Consider the following 20,488-nt stretch of genomic DNA (forward strand, 5'->3'; position numbering starts at 1 on the left):
AAGAAACAGGCCAAGCACTCGAGAGTACTACATGCCCGTCCAAGGGTGACTAAGTGCTTTATAATACCACCCCAGTCAGTGCCAAAAATAGCCAATTGAAAGCGAGGCTATATAAGACAGTTTCGTCCGGCAGTGACGTACACACCCGTTTGTATTGCTCCGAGGTAGCGAAGGAGCGTCCCGGCTTGTCTATATTGTTTTCTACCGAAAAATCGAAGGCAACTACAGCTTTTTAAAGGTAACATAACTTCCTTAAACAGTGATTCTTTTCTCAAATCGTTGTGTTTACTGTAGATATGGCGGTGGCATGCGAAATGTTGCCAGTTGTAGTGTGGCAACGTTTCGCTGATGCGATGGCGGTGTCTTGTCTTATGTTCATGTTCTAGGTGCCGAACTAAAGTTTCTCAACCAACATGCGTGAATACAAACTCGTTGTTCTCGGTTCTGGAGGAGTTGGCAAGAGTGCTTTGGTAATTATAACGTAATTTAGCTCTTTTAGTTTGAAAGTTGGTGAAACGAAAAATGATGTTGTGTATATTGATTTCCCATGGTCGGAAAAAGAAGAACGCTGTGCAATATTTGAAACTTTGACAACATTCGCTGCGATTTCATCGTTTTCTAAACTTTATGTTTTGCTTGTTTTCTTTCCCAGACTGTCCAGTTTGTGCAAGGAATTTTCGTTGAGAAATACGACCCAACGATCGAAGATTCGTATCGAAAAGTAAGTCGAAATTACTCCGAGTTTCTTTGAGACCGGCGCCCGACTTTGTTCACTCGAACATTCTTTGGAATATTTTGTGACGATTTCTCACTCTGTTTCCTCAGCAAGTGGAAGTCGACAATCAGCAATGTATGTTGGAAATATTGGACACAGCAGGAACGGTAAGTTGCACCACTATTTTGGGAAAGTTGGGTGGGAAAAATCCGACGTAATTACAAACGTATATCCTTGCTTCATGTTTATGTAGATTTCCTTGTCAAATGAACAACTCGCTCTAGCAAAGTTGTTACAACTTTCTATTTCACCTATTACTTTTTATCACTTCTTCAGGGTTAAGCAATCAAACAGCAACTATTGGAACTTGCTAATTTTCTTTTAATCGCAGTATAATATTGTTGCTTGAGGAAGCTGGATTTTGACAAATCTCGAATTTATTTACTTTTGGTTTTAAGTTGTCATCAAGGTTTTAAAATTGGAATATTTAATTCCCTGTAAGAAATTTTAACACAGCAAATGATAATTTTCTTTACTGGTTTTACTGGTCGATAATTAGCCTGGTTGTTTTTTCTGTTTTACGAGAAGATTTACGTGTGAAGCAATTAGGGGACTAATTAATAATGAAAATACTTAATCTTTGCTGTGTATTATTCATAAGCTGTGATCTAATTACCTCAATTTTGTTTTTAGCTTGAATAATAAATTAATGAATACATCAGAATAATTCTGCAATAATATTTGTTACAATAATGAAAAATTTTCTTTTCCATTTCTGTTGACCTTCCTGCTACTGACTTGGTCATTCTAAGGACTAAAAAAATTATGTGGCAGGGCTTGTGCCACAGAGAAATATCTGTTTGTAAAGGGTCAAAGGAACCAGCTCAGCAAATAAAACTTGAACGTTTATGACTCAAATAATATTGCATATTGTAGGGCAGTTTACAGGCAGGAAGGAGCCTCCCTTCTTCAACATCCCACCCTAAAATTTATGAACGTATATTGTTATTTGCCGTATATTGTTATTTGCTTGTTGGCACTTGATGATCAAATTTATTAGCTCTAGGCTCCTGTTAGAAAAAAGAATTAGTAGACTTTCAGTTGTATCTATTGGTAATCTGTGACTCTGATTCGATGTGCCATTGTTTTTCTATTTAACAATTAGACTACGCCTTCTATGAGCAATAGTCAACGAGGCGCAGCCAAGTTGACTATCGCCAGAAACGAGGGCGAGCATGAGAGAAACCAAAGGAGCAGTCCAAAACCACATGTGCACTGACGAAAACAAGAAAATTTACCGCTTAAAGAACACGCGAGGCACGACTGTTTCATCGGCGAATAGAAAACAGTGGGAGACCATCAGTCGCGGATTCCAATAGAACACAGCTGAGTTTCTACTAATCGCTGATAGAACAAGAATGTTTGCGAGTTGCTCCTGAAATGAAAAATTATACTGTAAAGGCGTTTTGGACTACAATCCATTAGAGTGTCTACTAAAACAGTTAGACTGCTTGTTCTGGTTTTCCATGAGTGATAGTCAACTTGGCTATGCGTTATTGACTATTCACTCTGAATAGAAAACTCGGACTCATAGTCTAACTGTTAAGTAGAATCATCTAAGTATTGTATTGTAATTATCCAGTAAGTGATGTAGGTAATTGTCCCGAAGATGTAAGAGTTGAACTGAAGTTGTTTTTTTCTGTGTTTTGCAATAAAAAAAAAAAAAAGAATCATCTACTTTAAATCTCTAATCAGTTTTTTTTTTTAATTTTTCATGAAATTGGGTTGGTCTGGTAGTAGGTGACTCCTATCTGCTGGGAAAGCCATACCAGATTTTATTTTATTTTGCAGCCCTATTTGATCACTAGATTGGTAAATGAAATTTATAGCTACAGTCTGTACATTATAAATGTTTGTCATGTTCCAGTTTTCACATTCCAAACATATCCATCTGTTTTGACCTTCTAGCAGTATCTGATACCTACACTGTATCCCTATCAAGCTGAGATTGTATCAGTGTTATTTCAGGCACAGCTGGAGCCCATGCTCCCTCAAAATATTTTTTTTTTGTATCACCAGCAGTAAGCAAGCAACATGTACAGTAAACTGGATATGCAAACTGTTTATAAAACCAGCAATAAATTATGTAATTCTAAAACAATTTTTACTTTATTCTAAGAATGTTTTCAAACTGCACAACTGTAAATTGCTGAAGTATCTTTGAAGAATACTCAAACACTAAGGATTTAAATCTGTCTTTTCTTTACATTTGATAATCATTAATTCCTTTGCCATCAGAGGTGGATTTGAAAAATGTAATCTTCTGCTTTTTGCACACTATTTGAAGGTGTAGGGACTTTGTTAGTGGGCACCTAAAGCAACAAGTATGTTCATATCCAAACACGCGGATCGTAACTGGAAGTTGAGTGTTTGGCACAGTTTATTTCCTTGCAACAGATATTGTTTTGATGTCCTGTAGCTTGTCATTTTGGATGTAATGAAGTCAAAACTAGCCAATACAACAGAAACATGACTTCTATATCTTGTTTCTGGAATGTGGTTGTTGTTTTTGTCAATTCTTGAAAGGTCCCTGGTGTTTTTTTGTTTTTGTTTGTCCTTTGAGTTTACCAAAGTTACCAATTTGCTTTAGATACCTCTAGATGGTACTGCACTAAAACAAAAACACTGAGACAGCCTAGAACACCCTTAATAGAAAAACGACTCTAACAAACAATCACTTACTGATAACTCAGTGTTCTCAGTTGAACTCGTAAGACCTTAAATGGGTGTAGCTAGGAAGTGTTACAGCTTTGTAGAAAGGAATGAAGTGGAAGGCACGGTGGCGTAATGGCTAGGGCATTAGACTTTGGGCCCTGCTTGGGGTCACTCCATTGTGTTCTTAGGCAAGACACTTGACTCTCATAGTGCCTCTCTCCACTCAGGTATATAATTATGTACCAGGGAATTTAATGCTGTCAGGGGGGGGGGGTAACCCTGCAATGGACAAGCATCCCATCCAGGAAGGAGGAGAGCTACACATAGTCACTTAATTAATGCTACAGAGACTGGGATAAGCTCCGGCCTTATGGGCCACTAGGCTCAAACAAAGACTTTATCTTTTTGCAGAATTAAGGAAGGCCTGTTGGACATTTGATGCCTGTTCTAATTCTAGGATTATTCTTTACCCTGCAGGAACAATTTACAGCAATGCGTGATTTGTACATGAAGAATGGACAAGGGTTTGTGTTGGTGTACTCAATCACAGCACAGTCCACATTCAATGACCTTCAGGACTTGAGGGATCAAATCTTGAGAGTGAAGGACACAGAAGATGTAAGTGATGAACAGCTTACTTCTCTTCCCATGATCAATACAATATAAGCAGCTTAGCAATGAGAAGAAAATATAAACTGGAACCTTTGGGAAACCCCTTTCTATAGGACCCACTAAAAACAATGATAACGCTGCCGTTGTTTATTTGTTTTGAACTTAAGTTATTGTTAAGACTTACGCACCCTTCTGTTACTCAAACCCTTCTGTTACTTTTGCCCACATAATACGAACACCTGAGTAATACCGTCACTTGCATCTAAGGGTGAACACTCGCAGCAGAAACATGAACTTATTGGTTATCAAATATGGCATAATTCGTCATCAAACATTGAAGTTAAGCAGACGATAACGGCAACTTTCTCGCTCAAAATGCTGTATCATAAACACTGAGTAGAGGGGAAACTTTACTCTAAATTTTTTCCCCGGGAAACCGAAATGTATATCAATGCAGATCAGGATCAATTCGTTGGAAGAAGTCTTCATATCCAATCTTTCCGCAATTTGGCTGCCAAACTTCAACGTTTGATGACGAATCATGTGAGGTTTAACATCCAACTAGATCATGTTTCGGCGGTGAGTGTTCATGCTTAGATGCAAGCGACGGTATGGGTGTCTATTATCTAGGTACTGTATTGTCTTGATGTACATCAAAATTCTTATAACTTATATCAAGAGAAATGTATTGAAATCATTAAGGATGAGTAGCATACATGTACCAAGGTTGCAACTTAAAAAAATAATTCATTCTAAAGGTGCCAATGGTTCTTGTTGGGAACAAGTGTGACTTGGAAGATGAAAGAGTTGTGGGAAAAGACCAAGGACAAAATTTAGCAAAACAATTCAGTAACTGGTGAGCTTTTGTTTCTGTAATATTTATTTTTATTACATTAGCCCTGTATATATTTCGACCTGGCATTTGTAGATCAGAAAGCACTCCCAGTTACACCTGAAACTTCAGTTTTGCAAGTCTTCTTAATTTTTGCCACAAGTGTTCAAGGTTCAAGAGGATCACATGTACAATTTTACTTTCCTGGGCAAATTTTTTCCTTTCCAAAGAGTTACGGTACAAATTTTAACAGCGTTTAAGAAATTGCCTGGTGGACCCAGATTTTTTTCAGAAGGGTGTGGGGGGGGGGGGGGGGGGGTGAGTGGGGTGGAATAAAGATGTGACTTGTCTTGTTTGTAGAAGAAAGGGGGGGGGAAAAATTTTTGGTGTTTTTTTTTTTTGTGTGTGTTGGGGGGTGAAAAAAAAAAAATAAAAAAAAAAAAAAAAAAAAAAAAAAAAAAAAAACAAAAAAAAAAAAAAAAAAAAAAAAAAAAAAACCAAACCAAAAAAAAAAACCCCCCCCTGCATTGGACACCCAAAAGTAATAGTGATAATGTTAATGGTGCTGGCAACGTGAAATGGGTAAAATTATGATATGGTAATTAGTTAGGTGTAATTTGGGTTTGTGGCCCCCAAAAATTTTCGACCAGTTTTATTAATGATTTATTCATTTTGGCAATGGTTAAGGTTGTGATATTGGTTATCCGTGGATAGTATTGATAATGATAATTATCATGGTTAAAGTAACGGTAATGGTAATCAAATAATTGTATGGTATTGGTATTGGTTAAAGTAATGGTTATGTATTCATACATGTATGGTTATGGCATGGTAATGGTATTTGTTAAATTAATTGCGTAACGGTAATCAAACATGTATGGTCCGTAATGGTTATGGTATTTAGGTTGTGGTATTGATTTGTCATGAGCAATGGGCCAGTAGTGATATTTAAATAATGTCCTGGGTATCTAATGTGTGATTCATGGCAGTTTTATTAAGAGTCTGACTGAATTGTGGCCAAAATCAAAATAATTCAAATACCCACAGAATAATCCATGTGCCATTGTTTAGATAAAATGTACAAACTTACATGTGAGACTATATAGTTTACATTGTGTCAACAAATGGAATGGAAAATCAAATTTTTAGCTGATTCAAATGAGATGATTTCAAGGGTTCCTACCGTTTTTTTTTTTTTAATGTTTACTGCCTGTTACCCTTTGATGACTTTTCTAATCATTGGGTGATACTTTATTTCAGTGCTTTCTTGGAAACATCAGCGAAATCAAAGATCAACGTCAATGAAATCTTTTACGACTTGGTCAGACAAATAAACAGAAAAGCACCAGATACAAAGCATCCGAAAAACGGCGGTGGTTGTTGCTCATGTGTTCTCTTGTAATGATACCACAAGAACATTTTAAGTAAAAGACTGATACGCTTCAGATGTTTGTGCCTGAATGTTGTTATCATTCAAGGACAGAACATCAAAAAAACAATGTTTGTAAATTACTTGAGCACTGCTGGCAGAGAACAAGAGAGAGAGATCATAGAGTTAGCTAGCTCAAAAGGGGAAAAATTAGCAGAATTGCTTGCTGTTTTGCAGAGTAATTTGTAGGACACATCAAGGACTTATTATTTTTTATTATTAGTTTTACACATTAAGTGATTTTTTTATGTTGTATGTTTATTTATAATAAGATAACTGTAGACCTTTGTGTGAGTGTCATTCATAACAGCAGTTTGCCGTAGTTTTAGAGATTAAAATGTGAAATGAACTTCAAAAAAAAACGTTTTAGCTCATATACTCCACACTGTCTGATTCAGTTCTGTGTGTGCTCCTATGTTGGCACATCGTTTACAGTATTCAGGCATACATGTGCAATTCATTCATAACATATTTCAAGAATAATTTTTTAAATATATTAGAAAAGTTAAAATTAAAGCACATTGCATGTGCATTGTGGACCTCTTGAGATCCACATAATTCCAGTACAATAGATCAATCTATGAATGACAATCTGGAACAGCCATGCATGGTCAGCTTAGCCTCAGCTGGGGTTAATTTGCTGACTTCCTCGAGAAGGAGTCTGAGGAACCGTGAGGCTGCAGCATCATTCTAATCTTGTACAACAGGTCAAAGATCTGAAAGCACTATATACGCAGATAACACTTTTATTATCTTGAGTTAAGATGATGTCAGTTTCTTACTACAATTCTACAGTCGACACCCTACCATCCAGTTAACCATGGAAGTTTAGAAATACAACATGATCCTGCCTCTCAACAAGGGATATCAGACGGCTGCCACTCCACCAGCATTCATAGAAAGCTCTGCCATAAACTGAGGAGTGCCAGAGCCTAGCAGCCAGCATGTTATTCCCATGTCAGTAAAAGACTGTGTAAAACTGAGCAAAACACCTCATCAGGAATCCATCAGTTGTCTCTAGGAAAAAGAAATGTGGTCATTGGTTCTTGTATTAACAGGTTTCCTTATCCCCTGTCGGAAAAAGAAAAAGAGTGACGCCAACATCAAGGGAAAAAAAGAATTGGGTTTTGTGATTGAATTCTAATGCAGCTTTTCTCTATATAAATGTATATATAGGTTTTTTCCACCTCTCACAGTAAGGTATATGCACTGTTAATAGTTTTCAAGGCTGACCTGATGCTGCTGCTGAGATAAACGTGATGCTGCTACCAGCTCAACACATTCTAATGAGAGCAGTTTTCCTGTGCTCTGGCATGGGATTAAGGCTTACCCCTAGCCTAATTGTCAGATGGTCCAAGGTCACTTACCTAAACTCCCTCCTCTCTGGCTAAGGTTTACTATCCACGTTGGCCTAAAACTCTAGTCATACACACCCATTCATGTAGAGTTTAAAAGGCCATAAATAGGGACAATGAAATTGCATTCTCCCAAGTTAGAATGGACACCTGTACTCAAGGAACAAACTGCTGATTGAAGTAGACCTTTGGGGAAATGGTCTTCGAGTTGTATCAGAGGTTCTAAATGTTCCAGTCACCTCAACCACTGTGAGACAAATTGTGATATACATCATGTTGACCCCATCGCCTGATGACAAGCAGCAGTAAGTGATGAAAATATTGCAATCCACAACAAAGTGACTATATCATGCAACAAACAGAAAAACAAGCTATCATCTTGAGGCACAATAAACAGCACATCTTGTACATGACAAGCATCAAAATTCATCGGCATACGGTAGTAATACACAATTAAACAAGATGTTTTGAGTTTTTTTTCAACAATAAATTTTACATGGTTATTTTTTGGGAGTGTAATCTGTAATAATTATTCTTGGCAGTGTTACAAAGGGTGTTGTTACCATTTCTTTTTATCCAAAATTATGATCTTGCTCTCTGCACGCATTACAGACCTGTGTTTCTAGTTTATAGGTGATGAAATTTGATTTTCCATTCCATTGATATGTATATATATACATTGTAAACCAATCTAAGTTTTTATTATATGGCTACAATAGTACGCGCGCTCTGATTGGCTGCTGAGCGGGCATTATTTTCTTGTAATGACCGGGCATTATGAAATTTTTTCTTGGCTCGACGGTTTTTTGAGTTGTGAGTAAAAGCTACTAGCGAGGGGGCAAAAACAACAAAAAATGCCGACAAAATATAACTATCTTTTCAATAACTGAAAGAAAAATGCAAGCATACCGATACTTCTTTAGTATGAGCGACGAAGAGAGCCACAGAGAGGAGTTTTACCTCCAGTGTTTTTTCCCTTGATTATACTCTTTTTTGAATAGTTCTTAAAGGCCATATAATAAATAACTTATTAACCTCGTCCGTTCGGTCATTACAGGGGAATCTCAGACCTCGACCTTGATGTATTGACCTCGCTGTCGCTCGGTCAATACATCAAGGTCTCGGTCTGAGATTCCCCTGTAATGACCTCACTCTCGGTTAATAAGTAGTTTGTAATAATGTTTCAGAGCATAATGGAATGCTGATTTCTCAAACCGCCCTTCCAAGGGAAAATGAAAAGATGTGTTGGAGAAATTAATAAGGTGTTCAAAGAAATTGGGAGTGAAGTTGTGGTGTTTGAATGGGTGAAGCACTCTCTCCTTTGCAGAGGCTCTTTCAGTGGGGGAAAAACACGAAAATTGAAAAATAAGGGGAACGCGGGAGACGACGGTAAGGGCTAAGTGCTCCCCATTTTCCAGCCTGTATGAAACACGAAAGAGGCCTCTGCAGAGGAGTGAGGGTGAAGCAAATGAAATCCAAGGAAAAGGACTTTATGTTCAAGTTGTTGGGAGGTAGGAGAAATCAAGGGCTTGAAAATCGGGATTATGGTTGACAAGGCTTTGTTTCAAGTTTGTCTAATGACTGGGTAATGCTTTATTTCAGTGCCTTCCTGGAGACATCTGCAAAATCAAAGATCAACGTCAATGAAATCTTTTACGACTTGGTCAGACAAATAAACAGAAAAACGCCAGAAGCGAAGAAAAAGAAACGGAGAAAGGGCGGTAAATGTGTGCTCTTGTAGCATTGCCACAAGAACGTTTTAAGTAAAAGACTGATGCGCTTCAGATGTTTGTGCCTGAATATTGTCTTCATTCAAGGACAGAACATCAAAAATTGTTTGTAAATTATTTGTGAGCACTGCTGGCAGAGAACAAGAGAAAGATTGCAGAGTTAACTAGCTCAGAAGTGGTAGAATTAATATACAGACTTCCTGATTGTTTTGCAGAGTAGTTTGTAGGACCTATCAGGGACTTATAATTATTTTTAATATAGCATTTTAGTCATCATGTAATTTTTTATGTTGTATATTAATTAATAAGGGAACTGTAAACCTTTGTTTGAGTGTCATTCTTAACAGCAATTAGAAGATGAAGTTTTTGGAAGAATAAATTTTGGAATGAAGATCAGTACATTTTCAGCTCATGCCACACTATACAGTTTTTATTTGTGGTTTTCCTTTGTACAGCATTTGAGATATTTTGGAAGTTATGCGATTCATTTGTTTGTTTTATGACATCAGGTCTAAGAATTTGTAAAATAAGAAAAGTTGAAAAATCATGTTGAATAAGTTGAGTAGAGCTAAAATTCTGCTGTTTAATAGAAATACTGTTATCTGTAAAGTGTGATCGACCAGTGACTGTTGATCACACTATACAAACTACTAATACTCCTGAGTTTAAACTATATACTATAAAGGAAATACAATGAGCAAGACTACATTTTCTGTCACAGAAATGAAATGACAGTGACTGTCTATCACAAGAAAGACAAAATATTATTGATAATAACTAAATCTAAGCTAACGCCCAATGCAAAGGTTTTCAGACGGCCCTCAATACAAAACTGAAGACAACATTTTAGTTGTTTCACAGCATCTAATTTATCAATATTGCTCAATTTTTAATCATACTTTGAGAAGTCTTTGTGTGTTTTCATGTTGATGCTTTCATTCCCAGTGCCAAAACTCCAAGCCAATAATTATTGATGTGTTCTCATTTTTAAATCTGGATTATAAATATCTCTGTGAGGCAATTCATTGAAAGCTAATTAGATTAAATGTGTTGTTCCAGATAATATCCATACCCTTTCCTCGAAGGTTTTTTCAGTTTGAATTCCCCACTGAGGAGCGAATATAGGGGGGGGGGGGGTGGCCCCCCCCTTTTTCCCCCCCCCCCCCCCCCCCCCTGTGGAATTTCAGTTAAGCTCCATACTTTCCTTTAAAAATTTTGGCTTTTAAGACCCCCCACACCCCCCTCGGAATTTCCAATGACCTTCCATGGGGTGGGTATGGATATTTTCTGGAAATATGCACAATACTATATTTATATATTGCTGTTTGTTTGGTGTTTTTCTAATAAATAGAACAAGCATCATAATCTATGGCTTGGTCAGTTTGGTGTAGATTTTGTTTACTTTTGCTTTATTCAACATCAGAAAACACTATAGGGGCAGTCATACTCCCTCTAAAGCAGACACCGTCAGGACTGGCTGTAAACATCCGTCTTAGAGAGGTGTCTGTCTTATAGGGAGTTTAGTTACATTTAGATGACTGAAAAACGGCAGGGACAGGACCAACACCAGGTGTTTATCTTACAGAGCTGTCCGTCTTATAGAGGTGTCCATTAAGAGAGAGTTGACTGTAAATAAAATCAGCAGATTCACAGCAAATGCCAGTTAGATTTTTGTCATTTACATGAGAAACAAACATGGTGCTTTAAATATCTCCAGAACTGTCTTGAATAAAATGAGAAATAAAACTTTCTACTCTATTGGGAGTGTAAGTGTCACCTGGGTGTCATGTTGTCCTGCTTGCTGTGTACTTTTTCATGTAACAACAATTTCTGATGGTTGTAGCTTTGCAGGGGATGGGAATGCCAACACACAAAATCCCCTTACTCAATTCCATACAATTTTTATAGTATTGGTTGGGAGAATTTGAATGGAAATTAAAACTATTGTAGCTAAAAGGCTGTGGTGCCAGAGGCATGAGTGAGAAATAACCCCTCCTATAACAAGACCGTGGAAAAAATCTGAACTCTTACCATAAATGGAATATGTTATCAATTACGAAGTTGTATCATCTGCGTGCTCTAATAAACAAGTCATTTTATTTAAGGGTCCTTCAATGGTGAAATGCTTAAAGGGGCACTGTCATATGTTGTAAATTTCAAACCGTGCATGGATCACAGGAACCCCAACAATGCTCTCATTTTGTAGAAAAGTAACAGTACTCAACAAATTAGGGGAAAATATTAAGGGGGGGGGGGGGTAAAAGGATAAACTGAAATGGTTTTCAGAGTGCTGATATAACGTTTTGGACGTTTTGTGCAGATTTCTTTCAATTAGTGTGAGAGAATTTTTTACATGAAATTTATTCAAGAAATCACACAAAATTATTGGAAGAAGTATTGCATACGTTTTTATAGCAATTTTAAATTTCTCGCAGTGTTACAAAATCATAACAAAAGGTCACAAGAACTAAGGAATTTATCACCAAAGGAGAATTTCTTGATTTTAAACAAAATTCTCTTAACTGGTAATTGAGGAATGTATGTAGGACAGTATAGAGAATTTTTATGTTGATGAAGAGCTTTACATGTAAAAGTTACAGTTTTGAGTAGCAGCAAGTGAGAGTGCTCCTTTAGATTATCAAGTCTTTAATATTCAAGTGCGATAGAACAAATTCTGATAGTATTTTTATTTTGTATAAAGTTTTGCTACGATATGATGATTAAACATGATTAAAGAAGGTGTTCTTTGTCCAAAACTTTCTTTGTCAAAAAGTATAATAAGAAATGAACCAATTTTATTTTATATAGAATTATTTAATTTACTCATAATTGTCATTTATAATATTCTTATATTTTACCATGCGCTAGCACTTTTATGTTTAACATGTGAATTAATTTGTCATTAGAAATTACAGTAAACATAAAACTTGCATAAACAAAAGATGGCTGCTTAGAATTGGTGTCATGTAACAAATGTAGATACATATATCCTGCATGAACCTGCTATGAATCTGAAATGAAAATATTTGAAGGGAAGACAATAAAGAAATCCTCGTAATCAACAATAAAGTTATACTTGCCAGTTGAAATGTAAACGGACTTCGAAAGCGTTGAAGACAACACTTCATCTTTTTCTGTGGGCGTCTATCGGGCGAATGTGGACCGTTTAGTTCCAGTTTCTCCAGGTTTCTCGTTCCAGTTCCACTTTCAGGTCACGTGTGGCGTCACGTGGCATACGTCCTGGCAATAAGGCTTCCAGGCATTTTGGGTAGGATACATGAACTAGAAAAATCTAGACAGTGCAAGTCCTTGTCATCATTAGAACTGACCAATCAGGCAAATTTCTTTAAAAAAAAAGAATTGAAAAAAGGTGTGGCCTACAAACGAGATCTAAGACCAACTCATGAAGGAATCATTCCTTTTAACTGGTCCATTTCCGATTTTTGCACGCGTGTAGAAGGTCTGAAGAAGCCGTTTTTTGCGTCATCGCGCAAGGCAATGACCTAAAAAACGACTGAGAAACAAGTAGGGACTGGTGTGAAAACACAGCATATTGCGCAGTCTGAAGATTCAGAGGAATTATGATTTTAACCTGACATCCGAGGAGTACTTCGGTCGTAACAAGAATACATACTCCAAACTACTAGGTTTTCCTTCAGGCTAGTTTAAAATTAGAACAGCATGAGTTAAACGGATGTAAGATAGTGAGACATCCGCCCTAGCCAGCTAGGCTGGTCCCTTTTTCCGGACCAACTAAGGTCAGTCCGGGAAAGCTGACACACACGTGGGACTGCTCTCTGTAAAATGGCGCGCGTGGGGTCGCGCGAGGCATCTCGTGTGAGAAGAAAAATTGGTGCATGCCTATGTTCTCCATTTTCAATGCTAACAGTCTCCAACGTTATTTTAGAAGAACAACACTAAAATCTATTTCAATTTGGGGCTAACTGAGTCATTTGGCAAAAAAAACAAATGTTCCATAAAAATTGAAAACAAAAAAAAAACATCAGTTAATAAGCGCAAAGCTAAGTGTTTTCAATTAAAGGGAACCAAAAATAATTATCAAAACACTTGTAAAGACCTCGATGTTGAAGTAGCAATAACTCGTGAAGTTATTGCACAGTGAAAAAAGATTACATCAGTTATTTTCTGAGTAGGAGGGCCGGAAGTAATACTTTTTGCTGGAGAGGTACATAATAACTAATATCCCCGTTCGTCCCTTCTACTGAGTATTCTATTCACTTCACTTAATTTGAAGTCTTGATCAATACAAAAAAATTTTTTCTCTTTTTTTTTAAAAAAAAATTTACCCCCCCCCCCTGTTCCCAGACAATCTTGAATACCTGTTCAGTGCATGCTTACTAGTAGCGTTTCAGGGGTTCTTACGTGATTATCTTGCAATTTTCCAACGTTTTGGTAATTTTGCCTTCACTAAGACAGTCTTTAATACCAGCCCAAGCCCTGGTAACGCTATCGCGGGGACGTGCGAGAGAGAGAGAGGATGTTTGATAAATTAAAATTATCTTATTTCGAGTCCACGAAGAAATATATTGTTTTTGCCCAATATAACTTTGTATCATCATATCAACGTGCGCTTTCTTTTTCTTATTTTGGACAACAAAGCGGAGGCTCTCGTTACACGGTGAGCGCAAAGACGGATCTGCGTAAAGTAGTCTTTATTAGCGCGCTTTTTCAATCACCTTCGACGCTACTTTTGTTTTATTTGGTGGTCTTGTGGCTGCTAATCGCCGTGATAAGCTCTTGTAACACGTGACTCATTTTCTAACCTATCAGAGCGCAGAGGCTACCTTTTCAACCAATCAACGTGCAAGACTTCGTCAGGGGCGGATCCAGGATTTTTCAGGGGGTGGCTGTTTTTTACTAAAATTTTTGTTTACTATATTGTTCAAGCCCCAGTTTGTTTTTTATAGGGGGGGGGGGGGTTCGGGCTTTTAGGCAGTTTTTTGAAAGTGGGAGTGCAGATATTTTGGGTCTGAGGCCCATATTTAATGGGGCCGAAGGCTCCATCTCCCTAGGGGGGTCGGGGGCATGCCCCCTCGAATTGAGACGGAGAGACGTGAATTCCGCGATTCTGAGCAGCTTTATATACAGCTGTCATTGTTTAAACCACTGTTTCCTTGATAATTTAGTTCTAGAAATGAACAGTGATGATTTAAAGTTGACAAGCCAGGAACTACAGGAAAGAACAGATATGCGTTTTGTTGCTCACCCACATGCGTGAAAATTTTTAGCCCTTGGCAAAGTGGCCTGGGGACAATTGCGACTGCTGTGTGAATGGAGGAAAAAACGGTACGAGAACTCGCTAAAAAAAGAAGTAAATGGAGAAGAAAATCATTCCAGAAAGGCTAAAACAACTCTTGAAAGTTAAAAGGAATCTAATTTTTTTAAAATTATACACATGTTTTGTTACATTAAGCCAGAAGTTCGTAAAACAGGCTGTCGAAAATCTCCTATTTTGGAAAATGGCCTTCTAACTTTGAACGGCCGCCGACTATGAAAGGTGGATGGACATTGTCCTTTTTTCATTTTAATATGTTTTTTTCATTTTTACTGGTGGATCAAGGGGGGTGGCTAGCCACCCAATCCACCCCCCTGGATCCGCCCCTGCTCGTGTACGCGCCTCTTTTCGCGCGCTTTCTGTTGCTGTTTTCAGTTTTTTGTCACATTTCCCGTTGTCTAATCTATTTTTAGTTTTATGACCATCACTATCAAATAAACTCCTCCTCCTCTTTCCATAGTAACTGCTTAGTTATTTTTCCAGGTTTCAAATTACACATCCCTCTTTTGTTCAGTACTATCCACGCTCTTAGACATCTTTTTTTTTGTTTAAGTACACGATATTCATACCTTTTCAGTGCCTAATGCTAAGGAAAGACTCTAAATGACTTCTCTGAATGCAAGCCATCCACAAGTAGTAATTTACAATGAAACTGGCAAATTGCCTGTAACGAGCCAAAATTAGAGCAGGAAAAAATAATTTAACACAAAGAAACGTAATTGCTCAACAAAACGACATGCTAATTTTTCTAAAAATATAATTACTGCCAAAAAAAGAAAAACGGCTTGTCAAAGTAGTAAACTTAAAAATCTTTGTAGTACAAATTGTATCACACAACTGAAATCCAAGAATTATAACTAAGATTTTCAGTTGCTTAACTCTACCCAAGCTAAATATTACCATTTGTTTGGACCTCTAATGGTGAATTTGTCAAAGGAAATGAGTTTACAACACTATCTATTTATAGCTCACTTGTAGAAAATATTTTTCATATGACAGTTAAGTGCCCGTGCAAGACATCACAAAAAAAAACTCAACAAAGCCGACGGCTCATAGCCCGAATTTTTTTATTTAACAGGTAAGCAGACAGTTCCTTCATCACCAGTTTTTATAACTTGAATTAATATATAAAATTTATTTCTTTGTTATCTGTAAATTAGATTTTTCTCGAAACATCGTATTTTGCACAATTTTCTATTTGACCAAAAATAGAATAAAAAAAATTAAAAACCATTATACTAAGAATCTTAATGTTTTAGTTCATAAAAACCCAGAAAGAAAAAGCACCAATTTTACAAAAGTTAATTTGACAACTGAGGACATCTTGTCAATTATAATACGTGAATGTCGGCAGATGGTACGGAAAACCTCATAAAAGTAATGCGTTTTTGTCCTCAGAAACAAAAAATCACCTGACATGCTATATAATACATTGAGAGTTAGTAAAAAAGCAGATCATTTGCTGCTGTATTACCGGCTGACAAAAGGCGTGCCTGCTGATATCACAAGCTTTACAGTGGGTTTTTTAGCTGAAGAGGCGCGATTTCAGGTTGGTATATTTAAGACCACTTTTACTGTTTCTTTTTGATATTTTTACATTGAATGCAAATAGAAATGTAATCAGATAACTTAGACAAAATACTGCTCTCCTTTTGTCGGCAAATACTGCGCGCGCCAAAAATTTAAAATACACCCACCAATTTTGAAATCGAGAAAGAGACGAAAGTTCGAGATTATTTTAGTAGTTGTACATGTCATGTAGAACATGCAGGGAATATTTCGGTTTCATAATAAATGGAAAGTGTACACAATGTACCGAGGAAAATGTCATGCCATGTATTTTATCAGCGGATACGTAGGTAAAATGCGTCATGCCGCAAATTATTCTGTTTGATTTCAAACTGTTTACAGAGTTAGTTGGGCGGAAATGTGTAATTTGGCTGCGGTTAACTTACACTAAAACTCATGCGGAATTTTTGCAATCTCAAGTTTGAATGATTAAGGAAACCCAACTTGGAAAATGAAAACCATAATGAGCATTTTCCAGTTGGTCTGCGTCGTAAACGCGCGCAAACTTTCATATAGTGGCGTCGTTGGAGCATTTAGAACCTCATAAAATTTAATGAAAATTCGACACATCGGAAAATCCTCTTTTAGTTTTAAGGCTCAATTTTTTTTTTTAGTGCGAAACGTTTTTTTATGCACCAAACTAACTACACCACACTGTAATTACTCATTTATTTTTTCCTGTCCGGAAATCGGAGAGCAATTCTATTAATATTCTACATAAGCACTTATTCTGTTCGCTGGGTTGTCCACAGACCACCCGAGTTATTTTGAAACGGTTTGAAAAGCAAACAAATAGCCTTTTTTGGCATATCTACATGACATGAAAGCAAACAGAACAATATTGCGCGAAATTGAATTTTGAAACTTCTTGTAAATAAATTTGCAATTCAGTTTTTCGTAAAAAAAAACTGTGTACGATAATCAAACATCATCATGATTATGAGCTTTGCAGTTGAAGAATTCCCACGCATGCGCAAATGGTTACCAGCTTTGCGTTAAATGACCAAAAAAAAATTATCAGAAGTTAGATATGAGACTTTAACTTTAAAATCTATCTGTGCGATTTCAGACAATACATGACATAGAGTGGAGCTCCCAGTACAAGCCGAGCAGTCAAGCTGGGGATTTGATCGAATTTTCCCAAGTGTTTGTCGAACACCTCAATCAAATTCATCGGCTCTTATGAGGTTGGCGGATGACGCAAAGGCGACGAAAATAGTCAGGGAAAGCGTGTGTGTAATCATAAAGCACAAATAACTGGGAAAAATATATTCTAAAATCTGCGCGATCGACAACAGTGAATATCGAAAAATTCGTAGAAAAGATGAATATGGTGGCAGTGGTTTTCTTCTCAATTATTGACATGATCGCGGCGCTGAGTAACTTCGCTGTTCTATGCATCATTTTACCAAGAACTTACATGCGAACAGTCAGCAATTTATTCCTCGTTGGTTTAACATCGACACAGCTTTTTATGTCAGCGTTGGTTATTCCTTTTTCGATTGTCACTTTCTCGCAAGAGTCCTGGCAGTTTGGCGACGGATTTTGTCAGTTTCAAGGATTTTTAACCATTTTCCTCTCAATTTCATCTGCTACATTCATTTCAGTTATTTCAGTGGACAGATTTTTTTCGTTATCCAACCCGATGAGCCATGCTGCAAATGTTACATCAAGACATGTCCTTTTCGCTTCGATTTTCAACTGGTTTCACTCAGCGTTTTGGGCCGCATTTCCTCTATTTGGACTGGAAGGACTCAAATATAACTACGTTCCTGCGAAAAATGGCTGCGGATTCCGCTGGGATCTGAAAGGCTCGTACTTTATTTACTATTATTTCATCGCCATGGAGAGTTTTCTTCTAACGTTCTTCACAATGTGTTTAATGTACTTTAAAAGTTTACAAACTGCGCGAAAAAGCGCGCGCCAGGTTAGGCCAGGGAATATTCAGATCCAGGTTTTACAGAACGGCGAATTCACCTCGGTGGCGCAAACAAACAATAACTTTCAAAGTTTGAAAGCAAACTGTACTTTAACATTAATCATCGGATCGTTTATGATCTCAAGGGGTCCGCTTACGATTTTCAACATCATAACCAGTTTTGCCGGCGAAGGATATTTCTCTGCGCTAACAGAAACAATTGTTTCTTTCATGCTGTTTCTGGGTCCATTATTTGATTCAATGGTTTATGTCCTTTTGAATCGAAAACTTCGCAAAGAGGTTTTTCTGATTCTGCGGAAATGTTTTAGGAAAAGAGATGAAGAGGAAGAGCCGAAAGATATCGTCGACTACTTAAGGACGCTCACGGACAATTATGTTTCCAAGCGAAATTCATCGACAGAAATCGAGGAACAGTGAACCGAAATTTCAGAACGCGTTGGTTTTTTTTTATAATTTTCGTTTACTGCGTCGAACTAGTTAGCAAATGGAAACGGTAAAGACGCCAACACATCTGGTACCTGACGGAGAAGAAAGTGTATATTTTTCTGTAAATTTTACTGATTAGCATGAACATTACTGATAAACAAAAAACAGCCTGCGATAGGAAATAATTCTATTAACATTATAGGGATAACATCTAGCTGGATTACTCTCGATTCTTTGTATGTTTGTAAGTATGATTTCTCAATACAACTATAATTTATTAAATCTTATTCTTGTATTCACAATCTTCGAATTTTCTCTTTTGAAAGGGTAGAAAATCCACTTTTTCAGAGTATTGTTATTATGGAAAAATTAAAAGCTTGTCTGCTCGCAGATGCGGGAAAAAGTCTTCAAAATATGCATATTATGTAAAAATAGGAAATGCGATTATTATTACCGAGAAAGTCATGTTTATAAATATTTGAATTTTCTAGTTTCCTACTGGAATCAATGGCAATTAGAAATTACGAAGTTTTCACATTTGTGTTATTTTTTATATTTTTTTTAAATGGCCAATAGCTTACTGCTGAAATCCTGAAAAAATAGATAAAAAATAATGAAAATTACATTATTTAGACTGGAGATCTCAACCTGTGTGAGGTTTTCTAAGTTGAGAATTCCGCCTTTTAGTCTGAAAAAAACCCAAACAGCTGGTCAAGATTTGTTTTAAGAAAAAAGCGAATAAATTGTATTCTTGAGACGATTGTATATTCCTATTAAATCAGAAACCACTTGTCTTTTTTCGCATTAGCTACTCCAACTCTGGGTGAATTGACAGAAGAAAGAAATTCCGAGGTTGATTTTTTTCATTTTTTTTTCTTAAGGTTGAAATCTTTAACAAGATACCTAGAGTATATATGAATTGTGTCTTTGACATTTTAATTTTAAAACCAACAAAGTGTCACAGAAAGACGGCGAGTGTAAACAGTCGTCCATTTCAAGATTTATGGAACAAGTAATCACGCGCCAATTATTAGAACGAGTAATCGCAAATGTGTTGTGGTGTGAATTAGAGATCAATTTTAGATGTAGGTTCAAAGCTTTGAACATATGCGCTAACTGCACTAATTGCGTCCTGGGCACTTGCAATTTTCCACGAATGTTCTCGAACCTTTAATCAACGGATTAATATATCGTTTTGTGGCTGGATGCATCCAATTTGTGGTTGTTTCCAACAGAGAGGACTAAAGTTTTGACAATTTCTTACTGCCTGGCGTTAATGTTAGAAATATTCAATTATAACTGAACTGACCGCACAATCAGTCTGTTGCATAGTTACTCAGAGCACGAAGAAAAAGTTGTTTGTAGAAAATATTAAGTGTTTGACATAGCGATTAAAAATTCACTGGAATTTGTTTCGCAATCACAGCTAAATTCATGTTCGCCTGTTTCGAACCTTCCTACCACGTAAGAAGTTTGCATCGGAAAGCAACGTTTCCGAAAAAAAATACGAAATTTTTCTACTTAACCTTGACCCCGGCTTACTTTCGTCATTAAGTGCCATGCAAATAGAATCAACTTATTCCTAACGAAATAATTGCGACCTAAAATTAGCACTCAGATTCCAAATCGATTTAAGGCAAACTACGTGCAGTAAACAGCGCGCTTGTCACCCAATCAGGATTAAGTAACTTTTCCAGCTCTGTCTGTTTTGGCCAATCAGAATTTAGCAACTTAGCTCCAAAATTATCACTAGAATTTGAGTTGAATGAAGGAGCTACCCCACCAAAAGCAAATCTTGAAAAAATAAGCCTTACATTACATTTTGAAGTTTAAGTCGTGTGTAATTCCTCTCGATGTTCCCCAATCTTAA

The 20,488-nt window shown here is 36.9% G+C and overlaps 2 protein-coding genes across 3 annotated transcripts; both read left to right on the top strand.

Moving 5' to 3' along the window:
* Positions 1-108: 108 nt before the first annotated feature.
* LOC144667156 (ras-related protein Rap-1A) lies at positions 109-10,491 on the top strand. Of its 2 annotated transcripts, none has more exons than XM_078528551.1 (7): positions 109-238; positions 387-470; positions 653-721; positions 826-882; positions 3,908-4,048; positions 4,801-4,898; positions 9,261-10,491. In XM_078528551.1, the coding sequence occupies exons 2-7, from the start codon at positions 414-416 to the stop codon at positions 9,397-9,399; spliced, it is 561 nt and encodes a 186-aa protein (XP_078384677.1). In that variant the 5' UTR covers positions 109-238; positions 387-413; the 3' UTR covers positions 9,400-10,491. The 2 variants fall into 2 exon arrangements, with proteins under 2 accessions (XP_078384677.1, XP_078384676.1); XM_078528550.1 differs by lacking the exon at positions 9,261-10,491 and adding an exon at positions 6,135-6,652 and having other exon boundaries at positions 111-238.
* A 5,612-nt stretch (positions 10,492-16,103) lies between these two features.
* On the top strand, positions 16,104-19,155 carry LOC144667415 (G-protein coupled receptor 161-like). The gene is made up of 2 exons (XM_078528811.1): positions 16,104-16,233; positions 17,323-19,155. The coding sequence occupies exon 2, from the start codon at positions 17,578-17,580 to the stop codon at positions 18,607-18,609; it is 1,032 nt and encodes a 343-aa protein (XP_078384937.1). The 5' UTR covers positions 16,104-16,233; positions 17,323-17,577; the 3' UTR covers positions 18,610-19,155.
* The last annotated feature ends 1,333 nt before the right edge of the window (positions 19,156-20,488 follow it).

The sequence above is a fragment of the Oculina patagonica genome, chromosome 10 (assembly GCF_052425735.1).
Source record: "Oculina patagonica isolate OP01 chromosome 10, crgOcupat, whole genome shotgun sequence".
Lineage (NCBI taxonomy): Eukaryota > Metazoa > Cnidaria > Anthozoa > Scleractinia > Oculinidae > Oculina > Oculina patagonica.

Bases quoted from the DNA above. Each gene is read 5' to 3' on its own strand.
- LOC144667156 (XM_078528550.1), top strand. From the start codon at position 414: ATGCGTGAATACAAACTCGTTGTTCTCGGTTCTGGAGGAGTTGGCAAG. The intron at 722-825 runs GTAAGTCGAAAT...CTGTTTCCTCAG, and splicing joins TCGAAGATTCGTATCGAAAA to CAAGTGGAAGTCGACAATCA. The intron at 883-3,907 runs GTAAGTTGCACC...TTTACCCTGCAG, and splicing joins TATTGGACACAGCAGGAACG to GAACAATTTACAGCAATGCG.
- LOC144667415 (XM_078528811.1), top strand. From the start codon at position 17,578: ATGAATATGGTGGCAGTGGTTTTCTTCTCAATTATTGACATGATCGCG.